The sequence below is a fragment of the Temnothorax longispinosus genome, chromosome 10, assembly GCF_030848805.1.
Source record: "Temnothorax longispinosus isolate EJ_2023e chromosome 10, Tlon_JGU_v1, whole genome shotgun sequence".
NCBI lineage: Eukaryota > Metazoa > Arthropoda > Insecta > Hymenoptera > Formicidae > Temnothorax > Temnothorax longispinosus.
Window position 1 is genome coordinate 3,279,427 of NC_092367.1, and position 23,265 is coordinate 3,302,691.

At 32.1% G+C, this 23,265-nt stretch overlaps 2 protein-coding genes across 9 annotated transcripts in view; one reads left to right on the forward strand and one right to left on the reverse strand.

The window, feature by feature from the left end:
- Positions 1–23,265, forward strand: part of LOC139820212 (glutamate receptor ionotropic, kainate 2) — a 407,847-nt gene that overhangs the window by 42,470 nt on the left and 342,112 nt on the right. The window lies entirely within an intron of this gene.
- Positions 1–23,265, reverse strand: part of LOC139820211 (glutamate receptor ionotropic, kainate 2) — a 154,137-nt gene that overhangs the window by 16,088 nt on the left and 114,784 nt on the right. For all 5 annotated transcript variants that reach the window (XM_071790334.1, XM_071790336.1, XM_071790335.1 and 2 more), the window contains exons 8-12: positions 21,658–21,810; positions 12,109–12,315; positions 11,142–11,345; positions 7,973–8,077; positions 7,190–7,447 (exon numbers count right to left, since the gene is read on the reverse strand). In XM_071790334.1, coding sequence (XP_071646435.1) covers positions 7,190–7,447; positions 7,973–8,077; positions 11,142–11,345; positions 12,109–12,315; positions 21,658–21,810 — 927 coding nt within the window. The remainder of the gene's footprint in view (positions 1–7,189; positions 7,448–7,972; positions 8,078–11,141; positions 11,346–12,108; positions 12,316–21,657; positions 21,811–23,265) is intronic.

Sequence of the window (23,265 nt, forward strand, 5' to 3'; positions counted from 1 at the left end):
CCCCGCATGTACATACGTGCCACCAGAGTCAATTGGCATCACATGATGTATCATAGATATTTACGTTTCCATATGAGATTCTACTCTCCTAGCTGTTTAAAGTTATGATTTTCTCTTATTTAGTGATATTTGTTGAATGAATATATTCACAAAGTTTATGTGTATATAAGCGTATACAATATACATATAACGACTTAAGCTTTATTTAAATATTTGCTAATAAGCGTATAGTATACTGTACAATACTATACAATGTTACTATATTATACAGTAGGAAATTGAAACGGGAAATCTATCAAGAGTAGATCTAAGTCGCACTTATTTAGCATTATTTTAAGCCGGATCTACAGATCAAGCAAACGAGCGCGAACAAACATGAATAATTCAATACTCACGATGCCGTTTGCACTCGTCGAAGCAAGTTCATTCGTACTTATCCGTGCTCGTTTGCTCGGTCTGAAAATCTAGCTTTATACATATATTTCCGCATCTTTAAAATGATATTATTTTATTTGCTTTTTGTTTGAAACAGGAATATATCTTAAAATTTATACGTCGTGGCAAATGAGCGAAAAACTTCGTGTTTGGTACATATTAAATAATGGTGCATATGTCATGATTTGTGAGTTTAGATGAGTTTATGTCGCGATGAGATATAACGAAATGATAAACGAACGTATATATGCTGCAAAATAATGTCCTGCTAATGAAGTTATTATTCATGTCAAAGTTAATGTCATTAAGCCGCACATTTAGCTATCTTTCCTATTTATGTAATGTATGCGTCATTTTAAATATTTGGTACTCTTATACAGGAATACATAATTCAGGAAACTAATTGTTTGTTTGGTTAAATAATACATCTCAATGTGCATTTCAAGTTATTTATCTAAATTTTCAGCAGTTTACGTCGGGTAATATCGCAACAGGTATATTAAATACAATATACAATGTGTATATAGCTTGTACTCTAATTACTTTCGTCAGTGTAATAGAAACGGATGACGCGGCGAGGACGCGGAAATTCGTGAGATATCACGGCGAACATTCTCAGGCGAGATACGCTGAGGACATGTAATTGTTTTCACGGGCATCGTCGCTTAGTGTAAACAAAACCTCCTTTCTATACTGCTGTTAGCATTGTCAGGGAAACAATACCAGCTCAAATCTCACCGTGAAACCTCGCGAAATTCCATGCTCTACAACAGATGATCATGTAAGACGCTGCTGTATTTCCAGGAAATTTTTAAAAGCAGCAATTATCATTTAGCACAGATAAATATCTCAATGCAATATCTATTTTTTACGAAACTAGTACCATAAAAGCACAACTGCAATGATTAACACATTGTATAATATAGTATATATAGATATCTATATGTCTTCAAGATAATCAGTAAAATATGAGTCGTAATCTATTTGCAAGCAAATAGGAATTTTTTTTGCAACTTATTGTCCTAAATGTTTTATTAGACTTTATATAATAATAGAGAGAAAGAATTTTAACAGATCCAAAATGTTCTTTCTACTAGTTCTGTTTTTTAGTAACACTTTCTTGCTTTTATGTGACGTGAAATATGGCGCAAGAAACTTGGAAAACACCGTTGAATGCTGCAGGAAGAATTTCCGCAGAAGTCAGTCGCGTAAAAGTGAAGAATTGAACGTTGAACTTATTGAGAATTTACTAGAAGCTACTTTATATCACGCTTCTTGCATACAAAAATTATTGCTTCTTAATCCATTGTGACATTAGCTCGAGGAACCGAAATCTCAACGGATTTGATCGATTATTTGTTACAAAGTGTTATGTACTTTGGTATTAAAAATACGGAGGAAAATTATTTCAATGTATCGTGTCAATATATACTATATATTATACGCCTTAATTGCAAATATAATATAAACTATATTATACAAAATAATATTGTGTAATATAAAACAATGGCATATGTGAAAAACTAATAAAATAGCCATAAAATGAAAAATTAATTTAACAATAATATTGTAATAAAAATGAGATATTCGACATTTTAGGTACAATTATGAAACTAATAAAAAATTGCTAACATGGACACAAGAAATTAAAAAGTGTTTGACTTATATGTGCATGCAGGGCTGATATTCGTTTTCTGATTAACTTTTTGATATTCGTTGTTATGGATTATATAGATAATAATTCTGTAAATTAGTGTGCTTGTCCTTTAAGTTTCATTCTCAGTGACAAAAAAATAAAGCTTGATTAGAATTGATACTCATTTCTTGATTCATATGATTATATATGGTTTGTGTTTACCGACTTGTTATTATCTTTAGAATTAACTATGTATCTTACACAAAAATTAGTTTTTGATTATTACAGAACTTGATAAGTTATATTGCTTAGCAAATTTTTAAACATTCGTATAATGCAACTAAAGGTCGTTGGGTCGTAGATGAAATTATATAAAATTTCAAGAGAAAAGCTTTACGTGTGCAAGGTCCATTTCGTTTTTTAATCTTTGTAAGTACAGCACGAAAAAGAAAGGTATAGCGCGAATAATGACGCAGCTCCTTTCACTCCGAATGCTTCCATTGTCCATGATAGCAATGCCAGTGCCGTCCCAGTTCATATCTCGCGGATACTTTTCTCGCGATTGACGGAACTCTATACAATACTGCACGTATTATACGACAACTGAAAGCCAATTGCGCACTATTCTGTATTGCTGACATTTTTTATCTTATTCCCATCGTATTATACACAGCATCCATATAAATAAAAATCAAATGTCGAAAGAATAATAATTTTTCAAAGCGGAATTATAAAGACGAAAAAAACTATATTTTCTTTGTGAGAGATATTCCATATTTTATGATACTTGAATAATGTGTATTCTGGATATTAATAAGAGACAAGAAGATACAATTGTCAAGATTATAATAGCTTTTGAGTTACAAATGATAAAAGTTAGCTAAAGGTATTGTAGCATTTTATATGTTTAGGCTCATAGTTGTACTTCCACGTATATTTATTTGTCATTTCTTATTAATTTTCGCAATTTAAATGGTAGTTTTTATTTTTAAATATTAATTGCAAGATATATCAGTTTTATAATTTATAGAGCAATGTCGCAAGTACAAATAAGTAATATAAATATAAATTATATAAAAATATTATGAATAATAAGACAAATAACATAAAAAGTAATATAGAAGTAACATAAATATATAAAAATGCATTTCATAAATAATGTTATTTCGCAAGTATTAGTATCAAGCACACACAGATTAAAGTTTATTGTGCATAGATTTTTTATTCTTGATTAGATAAATATTAAAACAAAAGAAACAAGTTAAAATAATACTACATACAAAGTATCAATATTTTAAAAATATGACTCTTTTATTTACATTTTCTTTCTCTCTTATATTTATCTCTCATGAACAATAAAGAAAAATTGATGGATTAATTAATCTTGTTTCTTTATTTTCTCATCTATTTCTTTCTCAAATCATCTAAGATTAAGTATTATACAAATATTATAAAAATTTTTTCAAATAAAGGCATGTATTATTAACATAAATAAAAGAATGACAAGAAATATTTGTCATAAAGCAAAAATGCGCTTATAATTAGTTAATTGCTATTTATTCTTTAATTCTTGTAAATTAAGCGTTAATTTTATCGACATTTTTATAATCTATCTATTCATATTTATTGATAATTTAATCATTTGAGATAATATGGCAGGCATTAATTATTTCGTTGTTGAATAAAAAAGTTTTATAAAAATGATCTCAGAGTTACTTCATAATTAATATTCAGCATAAGTTACTCTATAATTAATATCCAGAATAAGCGATTGTACTGTTATAATCTGTAAATGGTGCACCTTGTATATCAGGAATAACTGTAATCCGTGTATTTATTATTGCACGGAATATAATCATTTTTTCTTTTGCTATAATTATGTTGCATATGTTTCCTTATTATGTTTATAAATAATATTGCGTAAAATTACAATTGTTGTATGCATTTTGAATTTCTTGTATTCAAAGTTTCTTTTAGTTTTATTCGATGCTATTTATTTAACGTTACTGTTATGGCATATACTCATATAGTGTCTTTGTGCGTTTGACATTTATTTGCTTTTCTTCTTGAAATACGCGTTGAATTTTCAAGATTCATACAAGTAAAACCACTTAAAAATTGTATGTTTAAATGAGATTTGCTGCATTTTATATGCGACTAGTAAAAATGTAATAGTGTGTTTATGGAACAGATATAAATTTGCGTTAAATTTGTCTAAAAAACTTATTTCAACAACAGCAAGAATTTTTTAAAAACAAGATGTACACATTTTCTATCTCACACATATATTTTATTAAAATATAGAAAATATAGATCAATTTTTAATTCTTTCGTTTACATTAAATTAAAGAGATATATTTGGAATCAATGATAATTTTATAACGTAGAAAGATTTATATACACTTGTAAGAAAGTAGAAAATACGTGTTTAAATTGGATTACTTGAGAGATCCCAAGACAAATTGCTCTTGGTTTTATCGATTTTTATATTTTTTTTATTTTCCGCAAGATATTCCCAAATCTAATAGTTTTCTCTTACTTTTCGAGGCATGTTAGTACGTGACTGAATATAGCGAGTAATTTCCAAGCGTGGAAAGAAAACTGCTTTTTCTAGACGTAAATGTAGAAGCAAAAAAAGGAACAGACCGATAACGCGAAAGAAGGATTCGGTGCGTCGTAATTATTTCGTAACTAAATCTAGTGGTTTTTTTTTGACTGTTAATGCTGTCAGAAATTAATCCAAGAAAGAGAAAAGAAGAATATGATTATATGATTTATATATTAAATATTATACAAAAAACTATGCAGTTTTATTATATAAACTATATACTCTCTTGACAAACTTTATATCCATTTCTCCGTTAAACATTTATAGCAAATACAGCTTCTTAATATGTCATATCTTTATAGATTTTCATAAAAAGAAAATTTCTGTGAAGTGTCGTAAAAGTTTCTGGATCAACATTTCTATACATGTAATAGAAGTACGGTACAGAAATGACCTATTTTACTTTATGTTTTGATTGAGATCTGAGGGAATCGTGGTGAAATAATTTATCACTCTCCAGTCCTACTTAAACGAGTGTTTTGGTTCCGTAAAATATTTCAGAAGAACGTTTAAAACTTATTCGTGTTTAAATCACGTGGTTCTCTTTAATTAGTGCCGCAAAAGTTAATCGTTTCCCGATACGAATTTCTGGAAGTTCGACAAGTAGGCTACTGCCGAGGAAGGTAATTACATACATGTTTATTGAAAAAAAAGGAATGTTGTTTCTTGGGACACGTTTGACTCTCTGTGGTGGCACGTTTACCTTAGGGTTGAGGTCGCTGCCCTGTTGCATTAGTGTGCCGACCGTAAACCAAAAACTGTTGGCCAGGCTGAACTCGTTGACTGTTGTCAGTAGAGGAATGTCGTCGCTGTCCGGATCCAAGGCGCTCATGTGACTGCCCTGATGACAATGCGATGATCCCCCCCGTCGAGTGGTGCAGTTTCAAAAATAATTACACTAGTTGTACTTAACTTACAGCTTTCTGTACATTACATACTTTTTATATATTGTTCTATACTATTGTATGCAGACGTTGGTCATGATATAAAAGACTGAAAATAAAGGTGCGAAATAACTTTGAATTTTTATGTAAATAGCACCTTTTTCAGAAAACAAAATTTTTCCTTTGCATAAAGTGTCTCTACTCTCTTGGCGAAGAAAAATGTTACATTAAAAGATACGTTGTACAACGTATATATGTACCACGTGGTACATATATTAATTAATCGTTCTTTATTCGTCTAATATTTATATCTTACAAAGTCGCAAGAATAAGGTTTGGTTACAAAAATTACGAAGTATTATGGATTTTTTAAATCAATTACTGAAGTATATGTATTTTAGAAGTATTTTAGCTAGTTATTTTAGCTAGTTAAATTATAGTTAAAATACAGATAATATTTAAAAGAATCCTCTGTGCTTTGTAATTTAAATATAATTGATCGATTGATTTTTTTTCACACCACTCGACGTGAGCCTACCTGCAAAGGGCATTTGCAGCTTGGGCAGGGGGGTGGCTCTACCCACTCGTAGGGTGAGAATCTTGCCACTATCCATATTGTTAAGGAAACCACCACGTAAGCGCCTAGCAAGGACAACCAGATCTCCACGGCGAGGGGAGTCATGAACGAGAAGAGCCGCGGTGGCGTGCGTTTGGTCACCTGAAGCATTGACGTTTATCATTACTAATCTTCAAGAATTGACTTGATCGACCTTGATTCGATATCGAAGACGAGATTACGATGTAATTTCGTGAAATGCAATGACGCGCTCGTTCACGTCCAATTGTCATGTATAGTTCCTTGCTGAAAAATAATTCAAATTTGCGAGCCGCTTACAACTCTCGCGCTGTTTTCTTGCACAATATCCAGTCTCTCAAATGGCTCGAAAGACGATTCTTTATTTCGACGGAATTACGGGAACGTATTATTCTCTGGCGCGTCGAGCGGAACACAATAGCGGTGCACTCTGAGTGCAATCGCCGTACGTGCTGCTTTATTTTTTAACGAGAGATCGCTAACGCCGTGGAAGGTAATTGAGATTGGATTTTAAGACGAATTCATTGCCACGATAAAGAAAACAAACAATAGCCCATTCTAAATAATCTACTTAAAAAATTTAAACGTCTTTAATCTGTTTACGAAGAAGATTAACGCGTTCTGATCTATTTTAGTTCCGAAAGCGAATGGAGAGAGAGCGCGACATTCTTTATAAAAGATTTTACAATATTATCGTATAACAATATTGCTGCAAGATTTTCCTCGATTGTTTTGCCCGCAGCTTTAGCGAGCATTCCTGTAATATTGCAAATATATGATTCGTAACATAAACAGATATAAACGAATTGACGTGCACCCTGCAAACAGACATCTACTGTTTGCACTCCGGCGAGATGATGGATTTATGTGCGCGCTGCCTCGTGAACGGGGTTCCGTATAACGCTCGGGAGTGAGAGAAACTGGCGAGCATGTCGGATGAGAGATGTCCCGACGGTGAACGGTGTAGTCGATGAGTACGCGAAGGAAAACGGTAGAAGTAGTCCAATGGTGGAGCACCTCGTTGAGTGTACCTTAGGGTTGAGCCCGCTGCCCTGCCTGAGGAAGGTGCCGGTGATGAACCAGAAACTGTTGCTGACGGTAAACTGGTTTTCGACCACGTCGCTCTCAGCCAGACACGGATGCGGATTGTTCCACTCGTACGGGCTGAAGCGCGCCATCACGAAAAGGGTGAAGCTCACGAGCATGTAGGCGGCGAGCACGTAGAGCCAGATCTCGACCGCCAGCGGATTCATGAAGGAGAAAAGCCGTGTCGGCTGACTGGACGGCACCTAAATTACGTCACGCTACGATTTTAATTAAAACGGATCCCGTTTCGTGGTGCGACGCGACGCGACGCGGCACAGAGCGGCACGACGCTGCGGGCCGACACGAGTCAACATTCACGGTGATCCTGGGCATTCAAAGGCTCTCTTCGCGAGTATATTCGTTGAAGAAAGAGAATTCGCGCGGTGCAGATTATTTGACGAATTAATTTCTTTCTCGCATTTAAATAAACGAATTAAAGTCACGTTGAATTATACAAATGCATCTTGCGTATATTGATATTACCGTAGACTAATTAAAGCATCTATTTACGTTCCTCATTATTCAGTAGGTTATAATGACATGCTCGTATGAAAATCACTTTTATTAATTTATGTTAATGCAATGCATAAACTGAAATATAATCAAGAGTTAAACATTAGAGACATAGACACGTATACTTTGATGAAAAGGTAATAGATGGTAATCATCGTGTCGCATGCATATGTAATTAAAAAGAAAATTACGGCTGATGCACAGTGTTAACTCACCTTAAACAAGATTCCAATTCCGAGATTCATAAACGGCTTGGTGAAGTCTATTACGCTTTCCCTGGCATAATTAATTGTCATGGAGGCAACCGCTAGATCCGCTCTCTGAAAGAATTACAGTATCCAAGAGAATTAAAGAAATTTAATTTCCTTGATAAAGTTGAAGTTGAAGCCATATAAAAACAAAGATGATTATAATGCGGGAAACAGTAGGAATTAATATCGCACAAAAGCTTTTATTAAGAAAGATATCTAAATCGTTCGTAGAATGCTTTCTCTTGGACAGATACAAATAATCAAGGCATATCACCGAACTTTTATACCGAGCAAATGTATTTTTTATAATACATAAGTGCATTGTGAATGAGAGCATTAAATTACTGATAAACCTGCTTCGTTGCATATTTATCTTGTGAAATAGTGAATGAATTTTTTATGAGCGTAAGTTATGTGCGAGCATCGCGAACTATGAAACATCATTCGTGTCATCTTCCGTTTTAAAATATCCACCTACGGTTTCGTAGGTTTCCAGGTTAAGGCATCATCCCTTTTCACAAGAGGTAGATTGCTTTGCATGTTTTATAAACCGCTGATCTTCGCTGTTCAGAGTACGCTAGGAAGAAGAAGTTGCGAATTTTGTGAGGTGCACGTTTTTTTTCGTCTCTTTGCATCTTGTGTTTCAAATTAACGCGAGTTGCGCGAATTTTTAATAATAACAAGCAATTGTGATTTTTCCACGACAAATATTTTTTCGAGAAAGCTAAAGTTATATATTAAATTATTCCTCTTTCTTTCTCTGTCGCTCTTTCCTTGTTGTGTGCAATGTTTTACAATATTTTACATAATAGAATTACATAATGGAATTTGCAATAGCAAAATATATAGATATGGTTAAAAAAAGGCTAAATGATATCACGTATATTACAACCAATAAAGTTGGTCATAAGAATGTCCGAAAGCAATTCCGTAAATGTTATGTACTGACATTATCAGCAACAAATGCTTGAATTATTTGTCGAATGAAAGCAAAGCATTATCTCGGACAGAGAAGCGCGTATTATATGTATGTATATATATGACAAAATTATATTCAACGAATTGTATATTCGCAGCAATCGCACACATGTATCAAATAATCTTGCACACGAACAGTAATATGCTTCGGAAAACTGCTGAATATTTGTATTATTAACTACATCCATTTTTATATCTTGTTCACGAATAAAATGTTATAGCAAATATTAAATTTTTATCTGGCCGTTAATGGATTCTTTTTTTAGTATAATATTACATTGTGTGTCTATGTATTAAAGCTTGAATCGTACTATTGTTAAAAAATCAATATTTTTAGAACTACAAAACCAAATCCGGACGATTTATTTTTACGCTAATAATACTTTTGCATATAGCTTGTACACGCGATTTTTTCACGAATAATATGCGTTTTTTCGCGTACGTCCATTTCTTTGTATATCGCGCTCTTGCGTTTTTATCTCGTTTTGATGATAAAACTTTAAATCTAATAAAGACTCTCTTTTTAGAAATTTCCGCTTTCCGACGCATTACGTTTACTGGTAGTGTTCTCCATTTTTTCGTTGAAGATTTGCATGTGTATCAGCATGTATTCTCTCCCTGCTACTGGCTACTTAAATCGCAAAGAAACAGTGCGAATAGAGAATTATTTCTCCTCGGTAACGAAAAGACAACACTTACTTTCCTCTGGATATATTGATATATACAAGTGCAAAAAGGTCAGAATTATAATCAAAATTCGAAGAAAGTGTTGATATTGAAAAAGCATCGGGATCATTTATTCTAAATCTTCTTTATTTCAATTGTTAATATATTTTTTGTTAAAAGAAGGAAAATAAGAGTAATGAAATAATGATTATTAATTTTATTTCTATAATTATAACGAATTATAGCAAATTATAATAGTAAATTTTCTCCACGCAGACATTATTAAATAATAATGTAAAGTTAATAATATTTTATAATTAAAAATATTTGTGAGCTTTATACTGACAATTTAGTTGCAAACTTGCATCACTGGCGTTACTTTATTGTCCCAATGGAACTAAACATCGAATGAAATTTGATTATAGATGTAACACATTTCTGTTATCTTGATTATTTTTTTAACTGATTAAAAAGCGTGTATTGAACTATTGAAATATTGATGCATTGTTAATTTGATCACACACATCGCGTGTTCCAATTTAATAATTGTGTTATTGCAACGATTAATTAAATTTTAATTTGTTGTGGAAATTATGCGAACATTGCGTGCGCGCCTACTCGATCATGCAGACAATAATGGATCGGCGGCATAGATTAAATTCAGAAGACGCTCGGAGGCGCATATATCAAACTTTGATTTTAATAACTGCACAATTTTACAATTCAAATGATAGGGAGCAACATCTGCGAGCTGATCTATGAATCGAAATATCAAATATCGTCGTTCGGTCATGAGAAAGATGCTTAATCTAGGTAATTCTTGTATCTGACTACAGGCGTAATGAAATTCCTAGCGGGATGGATTTATTGCGACACGTGGAAATTTACTTTGCTTTGCATATAAAATCGGCCTCTTGGGTCGCGCGCGCGTGTACCTATTCTCCTACCTCGATATTTCTCCTAATATAACATGCTTCCGTAATTTCAACAACACTATTAACACATTGCGGTCTACATTAATTTCGGTAACGAAAACAATATTAATATTCGCCATTATTTTCATATTTTTACTAACACAACTATCGCGATTTTTGCCATTCAGAATATTCTATAACAATTTGGAAAATGAAGTTTACCAGCTATAATATTATTCGTTGTTTTTAGTAATTAAAAATATTTATGAAGAATTACAATAAGCTATTTTATTCATATTTATATGTATATTATAAACGCATACATTTAGTTACTCGTGTATACCCTGATTAATTTTCATCTCATCATATTTAAATTTTTTTCCGATTTGCACAACGTTGACAACGCAACACTTTTGTGTGTAAATTTTAATTAATTCACTGCATATTAATATCAAATTACTTATATCTCAGTTATCGCCATGTTATACGTTTATATCATTCCTTATTTTATGATATTGAATCATATCGCAAGTTATCGTAAGGAAGGGAAACAGGATCTGCGCATTCTGTCTTACCTTGTCCATGAGTTCGCGAACGATTCCATTCCACTCTTTCGTGTCGGGATCGTACACGCCGTACATGTGATCGGGCACCAATTTGATTGCGTATTGGAAACCGACTTGGCCGGCGATCCACTTGAGCAGATCGATGCAGAAGCCCTCGAATCTCGCGTTACCAGTCAAATTCTTGTCTTCTTTTACCATGACGTAGGGTCTTTCCTGCGGAAGATTGGATCCCACTGATAGATCGTAGAATTGTGCTCATCGTGACAGGGGTAGGGCAGAAGCAAACCCTTAAAAGTTCTTATTTCCACATGAGATGGCCATATGAAAGGAAGAGGGTGGGAAAGAAGCGGCCATTCAATACGAATATATAGCATTTTGATCGCTTGTCCCTCAAACATTTCCTTTTCCCGACGCCACCATGAATTTTTCATTTTTCTGAGAATACACAATAACGCCGATAAAACGTTCTCTCGACCAACTAAGATTTTTCCTTGATACGACAATTCGTGATTTTACTGTTTTCTTTGCTTGAAAATCCTGCAAATCGCCCCTAAATTTTTTTATTTTTGCGAAAACAATAAAGTAACATTAAATCAAATTACAAATTTTTTGTATTTTTAACACATCGTGAAGATAGAATTAATCAAGTTACCAAACAAAATTTCTCTATCTTATTTATCATATGCGATTATTTTGGGATCAACTTTATATAAAAAAAATATATATAAATCAAATAATTTAACAAACTTTTATACAATTTACAGATCGCTTATAAATACACTTATAAATACACGTTGAAGTTGTTATCTAGCTTAAATGTTGACACTTCGCGGCATATAATTAACATACTCGACTCCATTTAGCGCAGCTTTCATATCACCATGTGATCCATACTCGTGCCGTATCTTGCTTAATGATTAATTCTAACGCTACGAGGGTCGCAAACGTGACTAAATTAGATATAAGGTATCATTACCTCTCTCGTCATTACCACAAGCGTAATGTTGGTCATCGTGGTCTCGTAAAAGGCGTCTAAGTCCGTGATGTTAATGCCAGACCCAGATTTCCATTCGCCGACTTTAACGAGCTCATCCTCTTTTTTCAGTTTTAAGAGGTCCAGCTTGAAATTATTTCTCTTCCCTTCATTGAACTCAATATGTCCGGTTAGTCCGTGTAAGCCTGCCTGCAACAGAAACACTCGTATAAGTGTAAATTCGAATCGATTAGATTTGTCCATTAGAATTTCGCGATAAGTAATAAATAAATGAAGACATGTCTCTCATTTTAAGTATTTTATTGTTGATATTTTTGATTATTGATATTGTACGAGTAAAATTTAAGCTTTCGTACAGCAAGAGTGTAGCACGGTTAAACTTTTTGTTTTCATGAAAATGTATGCAGTCCAGCCGTATAATTCTTCAAAGCTTTATATCTCTACTATTTAAATATAGGTGGAATGTCAGAAAAATTGCGTTTTTATGTAAATAGTGCGGTCTCTCATGAAGAGATAACAATATCTCCAAGTCGTATCTAATATTTCGAGACTGGATATTGCCACCCAAGCTGACGGTAGATAAAACGTGAAGATCGAAAAATAATAAAATTTTTATACGCAACATTATACTCATAACTGTTTAATATCAGACAGCCGGATTTACCGGTCGTTAAATCATGTGCGCGTCTGATTCTCGTTAAATTTATTTTTCCTTCGTGTCCAGTAGCTCACGGACACGCACACACGTACACACGATTCATTGCTGACGGCCTACATTTCCGGATGCATACAGCCGGCGAAATTTTTCGCATTAATTACCGTTTGCGGTCTACCGGCGGTTTGCGCGTAGTTTATTTGATTTACATCTCTTCCTTTTTAGTGTGTGACCGTTTGCGGGGTTGATGGAATATTTATCCAAAATGCTTCTTTTCAAACTCGACGACTGATTCTATCAGAATAAGATAAGTCTAAAGATTCCGAATTTTTATTTAAATATTTGTATTATTCTGTTGATCAGATTATCAACAGCATACGTTCTCAATGGCTTACGGTTTTATTCAACAAAATATCATTGCTCGTTGTAAACATGTTTTGAATACTATGGCCGGGCTGATATATGCGTGGTCATATCACTTTTTAGACGTATCTCGTGTTTTATTCCACTTGTAATCTGAATTTAATCGGAGGTGATAGCTGTGCGGAATGCGAGTGAGTTTATTACGCAAAAAAGATAAAATAATCGATATCTCATCTACATTGAGAAAATTCAACTCAATTTGGTCGGATTTTTATGCGAATATTTATCGTTTGTATATTGCTCAATTCATTGCACACAATAGGAGTAAAGTCCAATCTATAGGAAAATAATTCAATTGTTGCATACAGGTTTTTATATTTTTCTGAAAAAAAAACCTCATACACATATATAAAAGACTATTGAAAATATACTCTATTATTGAATGTATAATGAGCAAACTTTTACAGATTAAAGATTGTTTAAAAATTTTAATATAAATATATTTCTATGTTTTTAAAATATATTATTAACGATTCAAAAAAACCACTTTAGCTGTGAGAAAATTATTACATTAGTTGAATTATCTCAGCCGTAACGAAAAATGCATTTAAATCGGATTACAAAGTTTTATGAATTTATGGATTAATTGATGCACTTGTTAACACGATTTGGCAAAGGCCGACGCACAGAAGTATGATGGTTTTCGCTCGTCTGCGCTTTGCGCAGTTAACTCCAATTTTCCAACCTTTTATTTTTACAACCTTTATGATTTTATGAAACGCATTGTTAAATTATTTCGAAAAAGAAAAATCGTCTTCCATCAACCTGGCAGTCGGCGTGAGAATTTTGGCAGTGATTCCATGACCAGGATTTTTTTCGGGCTGTCAACAGCGGTACTGCGGATCGCACGCGAATCGATAAATCTCTGCCACGATATCTCGTCAGCAGTAACATCGACGAGCCGGCTTGCAAAATCAAAAATACGCCGATGCTCGCGAAACAAATGGTAAGCGCGCCGGAAGTAACTGGCACGGCGATGCACGCGGTGCCGCATGTATTTTCGCGGTACTCGACGTGCTCTCACTCGACGAATACGCACGTTAATTACACTATGCATGCGTCGGTGCATCACGCGTGTAACACCATTACATACGCGCGCATTTTACACAACAGAATACGCAGCTCAGGATATTTTGCGGAAGCACGTCGCGATGTACGAATGTAGCTTAAAAAAAGATTTAAAAAATGTGATACAATCATTTATGAAGGATTCGAATATCCGGATGTCGAATATCCGGATTGCTCATCGTTAAATATATTATTTTTATTTTTGTCTTGTTTTTATCAAATATTGTTTAATAAAATATTGTTAGTCGAATTTGGAGAAAATTAAGTTTAATCCGAAGTAGTATAATAATAAGTAAAGAGTGTATATTACGTATATTTAAGAATATATATTTAGAATTTTTATTTAATTTAATTAAATTTATTAACATAAATTTTTTTTATTTAAGAGTATAAATTTTGTATATGTACTTATACAATATCTTGGTATATTTTCCAATTTTTTAATTTTAACGTAGGTATTAATCCTTTGTGAGATTATTTGAATTGTTGGTTGGAGCAGTATTTTTTTTATTTCATAATATCATTTCTTTAATCTTAATTATTAATTCTTTAATTTTATATATTTAACAATTTATACTGTTATACAAACTTAAATCCACAAGCGTTTTTTGCAACTTTTTGCAACTTTTTCCAAAGAATTAAATACTTTATACCGGATGAGAATGTGAGAAATTTTTCGTAAAGGATTATAAACATATAATATTTAGAAAATCAGAATTCTTTATTGCTATAGGTATCTGCCTTATACTTCGCCAAGGTCACTGTATTTTCATGTCATATAGTATTTATGTACGGAAACTCCTAGCTAGCATTTCCCTCTTACTCGCATTGTGTACACGATGATGGTGAATTGTATTCCCGTCGGCAGCGAACATAAATCCATTTGCTAGCGTTCAGTAACAGAATGTTGCGTTGTTTGCACGTCTGCTTATCTAACTGATGTCGAAGGCATATTAGAAATAAGGCATCATTATTATCGCTGTTACGTTGAGGTAAACGTCTAGTGAACTCTCGACTGTTGATTATAATTTTATTTTATCATCAGAATGTTGAAATTTAATAAATTATTATGTCTCTAGAATAAATAGCCCAGACAGTAAATTTTACATAATTTGCAATAACAGATTCAGCATTTTCATACATATTTTAAATCGGAAAATTAAATAAATTTTAATAGAAATTAAATCAAAACGTATACACAAAACCGAATTATAATTGTGAGCTTTTGACAGCTATTAAATAAAATTTAGACATTATTTCATAACATACATATAAGTTGATAATTTTAATTAAAGTGGAATAAGCGGAATAAAAGTCACGCCATAATGTTATATTGTCTCTCTTAGACATGCCAATTAAATGTGCGATTTGATAAATGCACAATTTCAGATAATTTTTGGAGATTAAAATTTTTTAAATCTTCTTATAGGTATTAGTTTTTGCTTCTGACTTAAATTTAACTATAATATAAACTAATTTTTGGTTATTCCTTCCTTCTTTAGTCATAAAAGCACATTCATAGTTCTAATATAAGCATATTTATAGTTTTGGTTTTAAGAAGGATGATATTACGCAATACATTAATAAAAAGAAATATTCTTTAAATATAACATTTTAGGACAAAAAATAAACGGAACTTTTTGTTTATTGAAATATGATTTTATTGTATTTTAAAAGCGATATTTACCTTGTCGATATTTATTTTAACCATATTTCAATAAATACATTTTATCCACTTAAAGTTTCGTATTACATATTTTAGTAAATACATTTTACATGTTTTACGTGATCGGCAAAAATAGAAAGCCACTTCTTGAGTTATCTTGTTTTGCTTCATATATATATATATTAAAAATATACATTAAAAAGTAATATATAATATATATATATATATATATCTATTACTTTTTAAAAAGCATTAATTTTGCTTTATAAACAAAATAAAAATATTAAAACAATGTTGTTTTTATTTAACAAGAAGCATATATAATTATTTATTTTAAAGTTTTACAAAAACTACAAAGTAAGTAGAGGAAGGCGAGCGATAGAACAAATCAGAAGGAAGTTCGAGTCAACTGGATCGATAGCAGATAGAATCGGAAGAGGCCGAAAACGAGCAATATCCAAGCGGAAGGATATAAAAATAGTCCAAGAAGTTAAGAAAAACTCAAAGATTACTGTCAGAGAAATTCAGGAATACATTTATCTTGATGTTTCTGACCGCACTGTACGTCGCAGATTTATTGTTAGTGACGCACGGTTTGCATGCGATCTTTTATCAGCGCTATCAATGAGAAAAAAACGTTTGCAATTTGTTTGGAAGAACGAATATGTCAAACTTTGTTGAATTTCTGGGAAAAAATCTATGGACAGATGAGAGCAAATTCAAGTTATTTGGACAAAAGAAAAGTGGATTAGAGTCTGAAGAAAACACGGAGAAAAGCTTCAAAATCATCATACTCAGAAAAGCATGATGGAGGAAATATTGTCTGGGGATGTATCTCATGGGCAGGAATAGGAAATCTTGTTAAAATTGATGTGATTATGACGGCAGATGTCTATATTGACATAATTAATGAAAATTTGGAGGGTTCTTTGCTGAAACTCGGACTACAAGATAATTTTATTTTCCCTCAAGATAACGACCCAAAACATACAGCAAAGAAAAGCTTTTTTCCGTTTCTGTCGAATCAAACAGCTCGAGTGGTCTCCGCAGTCTCCAGATTTGAGCCCGATCAAAAATGTGTGGGCGATTTTGGATAATTGACAACATTTGCAAAATTTAATTGAAAATGTACCAAGAAGACTTCAAAAAGTTATTGAAGCTATATAAAAGAAATCATATTAACCCTCTCTTTCTTATATTATTAGAATAATATTGCCGTTTTTTTAAATTAAAATACTATATTATCTTAACTTGCTTTTTTATTTTGTTACTCTTAAACACATAATGTTTTAGAAATAAATACAGAATTAAATGAAAAATTGATTCCTTTTTAATTTAAAACATTTAATTAAAAAATAAATTTTTAATTTTAGTTATAAAAAATCTGTAATATATATTTTTTATTTTTATAAAGCGAATCAGTTCTATGGATGAGATGTCTTTTTATTTTTACCGTGGTCACTGTATAACGGCTGGTTAATTATTTTATACACTTTGGATCAATTGGTTGTTTCTTATTCACGTGCATTTACTTTGCCCGAGTTCTTTTTGTGCCTCACACACATGTTTCTACACTTTTAGAGTGCTGGAGTGTACCTGGATAGACTAAGCCGCAAAAACCGCCTATACTTCCCGGGGTGCATTAATCTTGTCGCTTTTGCAACAAGTTTTCAGTGCCCAGCTCAGGTTGCTTAAGCGGTATCAGATTTGTAGAGGTTTCTAAGTATAAACTACAAATATGTATAAAATTTGTAAAAATTATAAAGCAATTAATATCATATATACATTAGCACATTTTATGATGAGAAATGACATTGTATTATAATTATGTCATATAACGAAAATGTTTATTGCATGAAAGAAGATTGCTTAGTGATGAAAAATTTAGATTGACAAGTTAATTTTTTTTTGTAATAAAACTATCAAGCGATTTTCTGTTTAATTTAAATGCTATGATGGTAATACTGGCTTCAAATGTTAAGCTGACCATTATCTGCCTAACATTACCTATAGAAATACGTACGCATTGATCATTTAGCGGATTGCTCATTTATTTACACAGTTATTCACAGAATGGCAGAAACGGTGGACATGATTATTCCGTTAATAGGATATGGTCACGTCGGAAGCTGCCAGTTTCCTGTCGCGTAGAATTTAAATGCATACGCGGAGTAGCAACCCGCGATAGTATATTCGCGCGCGGTATGCTATCTCTTCGCGACACGCTATTTATTACGGATTTAACATGAAAGGAACGTCGATAACGGTGCAGTGACGTTTCGAAAAGTACCACAACCATGAGACGAGAGAGCGTTGATATTTACGAACGAGTGGATGCTACGTGAAAGGAATAGAGCAAGCAGAGTTATCGGAAACTTTCATAATTTTTACGGTGAAGTTCTTTTTCTTTCTTTTTCTCTTTTCCTCTCTCTTCCTTTCCTTTTTCTTTTATTTAGAACTGCGAACATTTCTTTATTGCTTGATAACGTTGTACGATTTAAGCGAGACCCGATGCATTTGGATAATAAAAAGATTGTCTCGCAGGGCGAAACGGTGCTTAAGAAACAGCTTACGTATCGCCATATATCATATTTTCTTCTCCGACAATTGTCGATGATATACGACTAAAAACCCATGAGCGTGCGGTGAGAAAATTTTGAAAAATTGTCACGACTCATCGACATCGCCTTCTTTCATTTTTGCACGTTTTCGATTATTCCGGGGATTTGAACTTTCCTACGAGTTTCCAATTTCCTTTACCGTCGTAGAAAAAGAAAAATTCTATAATACCGCTGAAAAGAAAACGTTACAGGAATAATTTGCAAGAAGCCATCATTATGTAAACCTATAAATTCCTATATATACGAAACGATGTGCGACGTTATAAGGGTCGATTCAGACACAGCCGTGCCGTACCCGTACCGTATCCGTATCGTTAACATTAGACATCTGAATCGACCTTTATGCTTTTTATTCCAATGTCGTAACCTTTTTTTTTAGCTCAACACTGAGTTTAACATATCGAATTTAAAGTATTGTTTTTAAGACACTGCGAAAGATGTCAGATTAAAAAAGAAAATTTGAAAATCCTTGTGAAAGAATATTTAAAATTATTGTAATTAGTTTAATTACTTACAATTGTTAATTTAATTATTTTTCCTTAATGAAATTTAATATTCGGTAATATTGTAATACTTACTAATGAAAATGTTTCCGGAGTTTACTGCGTCTTCTCATCAAAATGTCACGGTATATGATGTGTATACTCTGCACTCGAGTTAATGCTGTTTACGTGAAACGCATTATTGCATAAGCAAATAGCTGTGCAAGAGGTATTGGTCTCTTTGGAAACAATGTCCCAACATGATAGATATCAGCATTATTAATTATACCCTTTGTTTATCAGAAAATTTTTTAATAAGAAATTTATAAATGAGGTTTTTTCTTTGGAGTTGCCACATATAGTCGAGAATGTATATATAATATTATACATATTTTTAATCAGAAAAGTTTTCACGTTACAAATATAAAATTTATTTCAGTCTATATGAAATAAAATAATCGCATTACACGTCAAGATTGGAAAAATTATGTTTACACTTGTATGACTTGGTATAACAACTTTTTCGTATCACAACAAAATCAACGTTTTAATTCAGCTTTAGTTTAACTGGGCAAACAATCTTTATTTACTTTTAGCAGAACTAAGAGTAACCTTAAACCGCTCCCCGCATTAGGATTAAAACGCGACTTCCGCTTTTCCTCAACAAACACGCCAACGTAAAAGTTCAAGGATCCCTGGAAGGATTTAAAAGATCTGTATCTTGCAATATCCCAATTTGCAAATTTCAAGTAAATCTCTGCAGATATGAAGAGATTTCTCTGCCCAGATTGTTCATCTGCGGATTATAATGTTTATATTCATTATCTACGGCGGATAATAAATTCGGAAAAACTCAAGGATTCCTCGGCTAATAAAAAAATATTTGGATCTGAAAGTTTAAGCTCCGCTTAATTCGTCATTGTCGCATCTAATAGGGAAGTCCTGTGTCGGCTGCACTCGAGTAATAAAACTTGGTCCTCTACATGCGAGATCTAAGTCATGGGTGGCACGTACGCGCGAGTTTACGTACGTGTCTCTCGTATGACGCGGTCGTGCATTTGGGATGGTCGCCGTGCATGGAAAGCGCGACCGTGGTGGCTAAAGGACGAGAAAGCCCCGAGGTGAGGTTTCCGGGATGTAGCTATTTGCTAAATACGTTGTTCAATTATTCATGTGTCAACGTTGCTTTCCTTCCGCTGCTTTCTATACGTTTGCGGCTTATCGCCGGATGACTACCAATCTCTGCGAGACAACGAAGAGCGGCTCTTGATCGTCAAGATGGTAGCTATTTCCTACAGTTTTCTTCATTTCGGAATCATTTTTGGAACTTCCCGCGAGATTGTAACAAAAGATGTGCGGCATCTCTCAATGTACATACGTTATAATCCTTTCATGGTCGCGATAATTTTGCTTCCTCGAATCATAGAGGAAGCTTTGTTTTCGTATTTTATCCCTAATTTACGAAAAGGTGATTATTTTTTTATTTATGTACATAAATATTCGGTTTTGCGCATCTTATTTTTTAAGAATTACGATAAATTTTCATTATTTGCAAACAAAAAAATTGTCGCCGAATTTTAGAAACTTAAAGAGGCCGCAGGAGGAAACGAGATATAAGTAACAGCAAGTTCTTTATATATATATATATATATATATATATATATATATATATAAACACTAGATATAAGTAGAACTTAAATTACTCTAGAGCGTTAAGTCACGTTTAGTCAATCAATCTGTGACAGAAAAGATATTTAACATAGATATTTTAAAGAAAGAATTACAAAGATGTCAATATACCTTATAGAGAGACTCGTTCTTTTAACTCTGTTAATTATATATTTGTGAGACAATAAAATTTAACAAAAAGTCAATGAATTAAATTGTTAAATGTTAACACAATTTAATAATTAATAAGTTCAATTATATAATTATTTTTTACTTTTGAGATATAATTATTGTTTCTATTTATATTTAATATCTTTGTTGCTAATAAAAATAGCTATTAAATGATTTATTTCACTATTCTCTACATTTTGGGAAGGGTAAATATTTTTCTTGCGTAAAATAACTGCCTTTTAGATCTGTAACGTATGTTTTCGTTTAATTACTCTAGCCATGAAATACATTTGTATATTATATTGACTTGACGTAAAAATTTTGAAAAAAATACATTTTCTCTTTGATAATATAAAATTTGAATTTATATAAATCATTTTGATAAAAGAAGACAAAGTCTTATTAAACATTTGTTATTTATATTTCGGATTGAAATTAAATAGCGAGGAATTATTCGGGATTATTCCGTATTTAGCTTCAAAAATATAAAGAATATAAAATATAAAAACTACATATACGGATGCATACATACATTTGTATACAACTGCATATCATGATCGAGTTTAATTTGCTCTTGTTTAATTCGCAAGTTACTAATATTAGATTCAACATATGATCAAAATTTAAAAAATATCATCGTCATTTGATAGATACATCATATATATTGGTAATCTGATTTTATAAAATCTATGTTTTCTTTTATGATAAAATTTTCAGATAATATTAGGCTAAATTCTTCTTATAACATTACAAAATATGTTCACAAAACGTACGTACGGCATTAATATAGTTGTAGAGTGATAAGCCATCGTCCCACGGTTCCTCTTTCTCGCAGGACAGATTTGCTGGTCTTAAATTGTGACTACGGTCCAGAGCTGCCAAACCGTGCGCGAAAACTTGCACGCTATCGTACACCAAAGCTGGTTCTGCCTGAAACATACGTTTCTTTTTGACGAAAGTTTGTGCTTTGCGTAATACACGAAAAGTTTTAGCTTCAATTTTAGGAAAACTGTTACATGGACAAAATTTTTGCTATTACTGATGCAAATATCGATCGAGCTAAGTTACGATTAAATTTTAACGAGACTCGTTTTTAATTCTGTTCGCCGCTTAATGATCGACCGAATGATTATTATTCATACTTGTTAGCAGCCATACCAAGAGTTTCTGTTTCATTTTACAGTCAAAGTTCGTTCTTTAAGATAGAATATTAAATGCATTTTTATTATTGAAACATTGATTTTACTTAAAATTAATTACACGAAAATTTGCTTCTTGAAATTTAAAATTATAAGTCGATACATCTTCAATTTAACAATTGTTGAAATTGTACTTCTCCTTTGTTATCAAATATTCTATTGAGTTAAAAATTTGATAAGATTTAGAGGTAGCATTAGTAAGAAAAAACTAACGAAGGGGAACGAATTTAAATATATCGATTTTCTCACATTAATATTTTGAGGAGAGAATTCTGAGGAGTAAATTCTGGAAAGTAAACTTAGCTATTTCAGCAGATGGTGACCATCTTCGAAGTCTTTGAGAGAAAACCATGCTTAGTGCACTCAATTGATCCAAATTAATGACATTGCGGCACTGGCCGTGGGCGAAACTCACTTAATTACTGAAGGGCTGACAAAGCTCGAACTGGACAGACTCTGCTGACCAGTTCGGTCCATTCAACTTTTTAATCTCTTCTGCTTTTAATCTATATTTGTTCGAAGCTAACGTGTACTGTGATTTAGACACCATTTCTTAATCACATATAATTAATTATTATTGTTTATACTTTAGAAACATTATATTTTAGAAATATCATACATTCTTAATATTCTGTAGAAGGCACTGAATCTTAAGTCTGCTTTAGACAATGCATAATTTATATCAGATTTGTAGATAGTATTTTATTTATAATTTTATATGCATATTGATGTATATTTTAATACATATTACATGTACAGACTATACATATATATATACATATATATATATGTATAGTCTGAATTTTTTAATATTTTTATATGGCACATAAATTTATATACATAAAATTCTATCCTGAATTCTATCGTAAATTACAAAAAAAAATCATCTAAAATATACTTTATTTTATATAATTTTGATCAGAACTTTAGTAGCAAATTTTTTGATCGACCTTTAATTTTTTTTTATTGAAAAATAAAACAAAGTATGGACACAATTTGCATAATAAAATATTGCATAATAAGATTTTTGAAGAGGAAAATTTATTTATCAAAATCATAAGTCGACTTAAATGTTTAATGTATACTTTCTAAAATATTAGGAAATTTACGGGAATGCCGCATTATGGCTCTTTTACACGAACTACTGTAATTTCTACTGCGCACACATGTTTGATAATTGTAATTG